Source organism: Myotis brandtii, unplaced genomic scaffold (genome assembly GCF_000412655.1).
Source record: "Myotis brandtii unplaced genomic scaffold, ASM41265v1 scaffold1127, whole genome shotgun sequence".
In the NCBI taxonomy this organism is placed as follows: Eukaryota; Metazoa; Chordata; class Mammalia; order Chiroptera; family Vespertilionidae; genus Myotis; species Myotis brandtii.
In genome coordinates this window covers 50,455-55,283 of record NW_005353875.1, presented here as the reverse complement: position 1 = coordinate 55,283, position 4,829 = coordinate 50,455, and the positions used below count along the sequence as shown (strand labels likewise).

General features: G+C 45.1%; 1 protein-coding gene and 1 long non-coding RNA gene across 2 annotated transcripts in view; both read left to right on the top strand.

The window, feature by feature from the left end:
* Window positions 1–2,676, top strand: part of LOC102255021 (zinc finger protein 582) — an 8,156-nt gene extending 5,480 nt beyond the window's left edge. The window contains exons 6-7 of the mRNA XM_014547702.1: window positions 1,978–2,476; window positions 2,634–2,676. Coding sequence (XP_014403188.1) covers window positions 1,978–2,476; window positions 2,634–2,676 — 542 coding nt within the window. The remainder of the gene's footprint in view (window positions 1–1,977; window positions 2,477–2,633) is intronic.
* Window positions 2,677–2,760: 84 nt separating this feature from the next.
* LOC106727800 lies at window positions 2,761–3,905 on the top strand. Its single transcript, XR_001364055.1, has 2 exons — window positions 2,761–2,981; window positions 3,652–3,905. It is a non-coding gene; the product is annotated as an uncharacterized LOC106727800 (long non-coding RNA).
* Window positions 3,906–4,829: the final 924 nt, after the last annotated feature.

Sequence of the window (4,829 nt, the reverse complement as noted above, 5' to 3'; positions counted from 1 at the left end):
TAAATGAATTACAATGAGCCCGGCCGGCGTGGCTCAGTGGTTGAGCGTCAACCTATGAACCAGGAGGTCACGGTTCGATTCCCGGTCAAGGGCACATGCCTAGGTTGCAGGCTCCATCCCCAGTAGGGATTTAATTTTTTTAGTAACCTCCATACTGTTTCCCAACGTGACTGCCCCATCATAGGTTCCCACCAGCAGGGCATGAGGGCTCCCATTTTTCCACATCCGTGCCAGCTCTTGTTACTGTGTTCTTTGGTGTGTTTTTCTTCTTTTCCAATAGTGGCCGTCCTCATAGCTACGAGGTAGGATCTCATAGTTTCAATTTGGATTTGTCTAGCGATTGGTGATGTTGAGCATCTTTCCATAAGCTTATTGACCATTTGTGTATCTTCTTTGGAAAACTGTATATTCAAGTCCTTTGCCCATTTTTTCATCGGGATGGGTTGCTTTTGTCATTGAGTTGTGGGGGTTCTTTATATAGTCTGGATATTAACCCGTTATCAGATACATGATTCGCAAATATTTTCTTCCATTCTGTACGTTGCCTTTTCACTCTGTTGTTTCCTTTGATGCCCAGTTATTAAGTTTGATGTCGTCCCATTTGTATATTTTTGCTTTTATTGCCTGTGCTTTTGGTGCCATCTCTAAGAAAGTATTACCAAATGCAATGTCATAAAGCTTTCCCCTCTGTTTTCTTCTGGGAGCTTTATAGTTTTAAGTCCTGTGTAGGTCTTCCATTCATGTTAAGTTAATGTTTGTATTTGGTGTGAGGTAAGGGTCTTGCTTCATTCTTTTGTATGTTGATATCCAAGTTCCTCAGCACCATTTATGGAAAAGACTATCCTTTCTTCATTGTGTGGTCTTGGCACCCGTGTCAAAGATCATCCGACCACACGTGTGAGGGTTTATTTTTGGGCTCTTTCTTTTGTTCCGTTGGTCTGCATATTTGCCTTTAGGCCAGCGCCACACTGTTTTAATTACTATAGCTTTGTCATATGTTTTGAAGTCAGGAAGTGTGAGACCTTTGTTCTTCCTTTTCAAGATTGTTTGACTATTTGAGATCCCTCAAGTTTCGTATAAGAAAACCAGAGCATTTAATGCTAAGACGATACATAAGATTTTTAGACATTATTTCTTTGGTCGTCCAAATAATTATCTGTCAAATACTGTGTCTAGGCCTTGGCCGGGTAGCTCAGTTGGTTAGAGTGCCATCCCAATGCGTCAGGGTTCAGGTGTGATCCCCGGTCAGGGCACATACCTAGGTACTGGGTTTGAGCCCTGGTTGGGCACGTATGGGAAGCAACCAATCAGGACGATACATAAGATTTTTAGACATTATTTCTTTGGTCGTCCAAATAATTATCTGTCAAATACTGTGTCTAGGCCTTGGCCGGGTAGCTCAGTTGGTTAGAGTGTCATCCCGATGCGCCAGGGCTTCAGGTGTGATCCCCAGTCAGGGCACATACCTAGGTACTGGGTTTGATCCCTGGTTGGGCACGTATGGGAGGCAACCAATCAAAGGCATGTGCCCTTGGCCAGAATTGAACCTTGGACCCTTCAGTCCGCAGGCCGATGGTCTACCCACTGAGCAAAACCAGCTAGGGATCACTTCATCCTTTTGTATGTTGATATCCAAGTTCCACAGCACCATTTATGGAAAAGACTATCCTTTCTTCATTGTGTGGTCTTGGCACCCTTGTCAAAGATCATCTGACCACACGCGTGAGGGTTTATTTTGGGGCTCTTTCTTTTGTTCTGTTGGTCTGCATATCTTTCCAAGCACTACTCTTACAACCTTCTTGATTACCTCCCTCATCTCATTTATGGCATTTCCTCTTTCTCTGTAGGATTTGCCCAGTTTCTCAGTAGCCACATTCAGGAACTTGTTGGCATTATCTTCAGTTTTTACTAGACAAGTCCCCTTTTCTGCAAAAGGAAAAAAACAAGAAGCATACTTGCTCTTTCGTTCTTTTTCAGCCTCGGAGGCCAGGTCTGAGACTAAGGTGTCACCTCCAGAGCAGCCTGTTTGTGAAGGACAAGCGACCCGGTGGGCGAGACCAGAAAGCCTTCCGAGTTACGGTCTCGAGTGCTCGAGTCTCCCAGTTGACTGGGAGTGCGGAAGCCAGTTTGACGGACAGCGGGAGGATCCAGATGAACGTCTGAGTCACGTGATCGTCCGTCCTGAAGAAATGCCCCCTCTCAGCCCGCAGGCATCCCTTACTTTCTGTGGGAAAGTCCATCCAGGGGACGAGCCCTATGACTATGGCGAATGTAGGGAAGCCTTCTGGCCAGAGGACTTCCTCATTCGCCGCCAGGGAATCCACACCAGCGAGAAACCCTATCAATGTAAGGAGTGTGGGAAGGCCTTCAAGTACGGCTCGCGCCTGGTTCAGCACGAGAACATTCATTCTGGCAAGAAACCCTACGAGTGCAAGGAGTGTGGGAAGGCCTTCAACTCGGGTTCAAACTTCATTCAGCATATATATATAGAGAGAGAGAGAGAGAGAGAGAGAGAGAGAGATAGAGAGAGAGGCCATTTCCAAGCACTACTCTTACAACCTTCTTGATTACCTCACTAATCTCATTTATGGCATTTCCTCTTTCTCCGTACGATTTGCCCAGTTTCTCATTAGCCACATTCAGGAGCTTGTTGGCATTATCTTCAGTTTTTACTAGACAAGTCCCCTTTTCTGCAAAGGGAAAAAAACAAGAGGCATACTTGCTCTTTCGTTCTTTTTCAGCCTCGGAGGCCAGCTTTCAAGCGGGTCTCGCACCTCGCCGTGCATTACAGGATCCACACGGGGGAGAAACCCTACGTGTGCCAGGCCTGTGGGAAGGCCTTCAGCCACGGCTCCCAGCTGACTCAGCATCAGGTTGTTCACACCGAGGAGAAGCCCTATGACTGTAAGGAAGGGGGGAGGACTTTCGATCGTGGTCCTGCTACTCTTCGACGTCGGAGAAGGCAAAGTAGAGAAACACAGGTGAATGTGATAAACATAGAAAAGCCTTCCATCAGCACTTACCCCCTGTTGATCATCAGAGAACTTATGTTAGCAAGCAACCATAGGAATGGAAGTGATGGGGAGAGCCCATTGGCTTAGGCTATTCATGCAATCGATGAATGGAAGTAATGGGAAGAGCCCATTGGCTTAGGCTATTCATGCAATTGATGAATGGAAGTAATGGGAAGAACCCATTGGCTTAGGCTAGTCATGCAATCGATGAATGGAAGTAATGGGAAGAGCCCATTGGCTTAGGCTAGTCATGCAATCGATGAATGGAAGTAATGGGGAGACCCCATTGGCTTAGACTAGTCATGCAATCCATGAATGGAAGTAATGGGGAGAATCCATTGGCTTAGGCTAGTCATGCAATCCATGAATGGAAGTAATGGGGAGACCCCATTGGCTTAGGCTAGTCATGCAATCCATGAATGGAAGTAATGGAGAGAGCCCATTGGCTTAGGCTAGTCATGCAATCCATGAATGGAAGTAATGGGAGATCCCATTGGCTTAGGCTAATCATGCAATCAATGAATGGAAGTAATGGGGAGAGCCCATTGGCTTAGGCTAGTCATACAATCATGAATGGAAGTAATGAGGAGACCCCATTGGCTCAGGCTAATCACAGCTTCCTCCTTTCATCTTGCAGAAAGACGAAGACTATAACAAGCCAGAATGCCTTCATTCAGAGCTGTCCTTCCTCCCGACTCATAAATTTCATACTGAAGAACATTTTTTATGGGTATAAATTGTTTAGACCGTGATTATCAATGAAGCAGGGAAATTTTGGAAAACGTTTTGTCTCTCATACATTCTTGATTCACCTTTTCTAACTACCCACGTAGTAATTTTAACATTAGCCAAAGGTTTAAATTGTCTTGGAAATTGAAAAGAAAAAAAAAAGGAAACAGCCAAATGACTCTTGGGTTAACGAGGAAATAAATCATGCAGTTATAATAAATGGCAAAGAGAAAAATGGCAATGAGAGGTTGGCAGGGTCGCTCAATTGGGTGGAACATTGTCCCGATAAGCCAAGGTTTCAGATTCAATCCCCTCAGGACACACAAGAATCAACCAATGAATGCATAAATGAGGGGGAGGGGGGAAATCCATGTCTCTCTCTCTCTCTCTCTCTCTCTCTCTCTCTCAAATAAATTTTTTAAAGAATGACAGAGTTTTTTACATCCCAACAGACTTTAAATGTTGTGAGACATGAAAACCTGTAAGATTATACTCAGATATATTAACTGTACTATTCAAGAAGCCAGAAGAGAGGACACCAAACATCGCTATGATGAAAGAACAAATTATTACAAGACGATGAAGTAGAAAGTGGTCGTCTTACAATAGTGTGAGTTTTTATTTCTTCCTGACCCAGGAGTAAACTAATTTTAGGCGATGGTGTCTTAACTCCCACCTCATTTGATTGGGGTTATTTTTATACCTTCTGTCACGGATGGAAGGGTTGGTTGCCTGCCTAATAGCCATACTCATTTCCCCTTCCTATTGGCGCATCTGTGTCTTGGCCTTAGAATCTGAAGGTGTCAGGTGCCGATTTTCAGCCTCTGCTGCTCAGGATGGTCTGTCTGTTCCAGGGCCCTGTGGGTCCTGGGAAGGATTCTCCTCCTTCAGAAGAGACGTGGATTAGGAAGACTCCCTCTCCTCTCACTAATGCTCTTAGACATTTTCCTCTGAGACATGACGCCGGGAGCTACTGCAGCCATCTTGGGACCAAGAGACAAAACAGAGAAGCTGGCTCAACAGCCCAGGCAACACTGAGCAAGGAGACCACTTCTGAGACTTTCTTTGATGCCTTGTTCTGTGAGG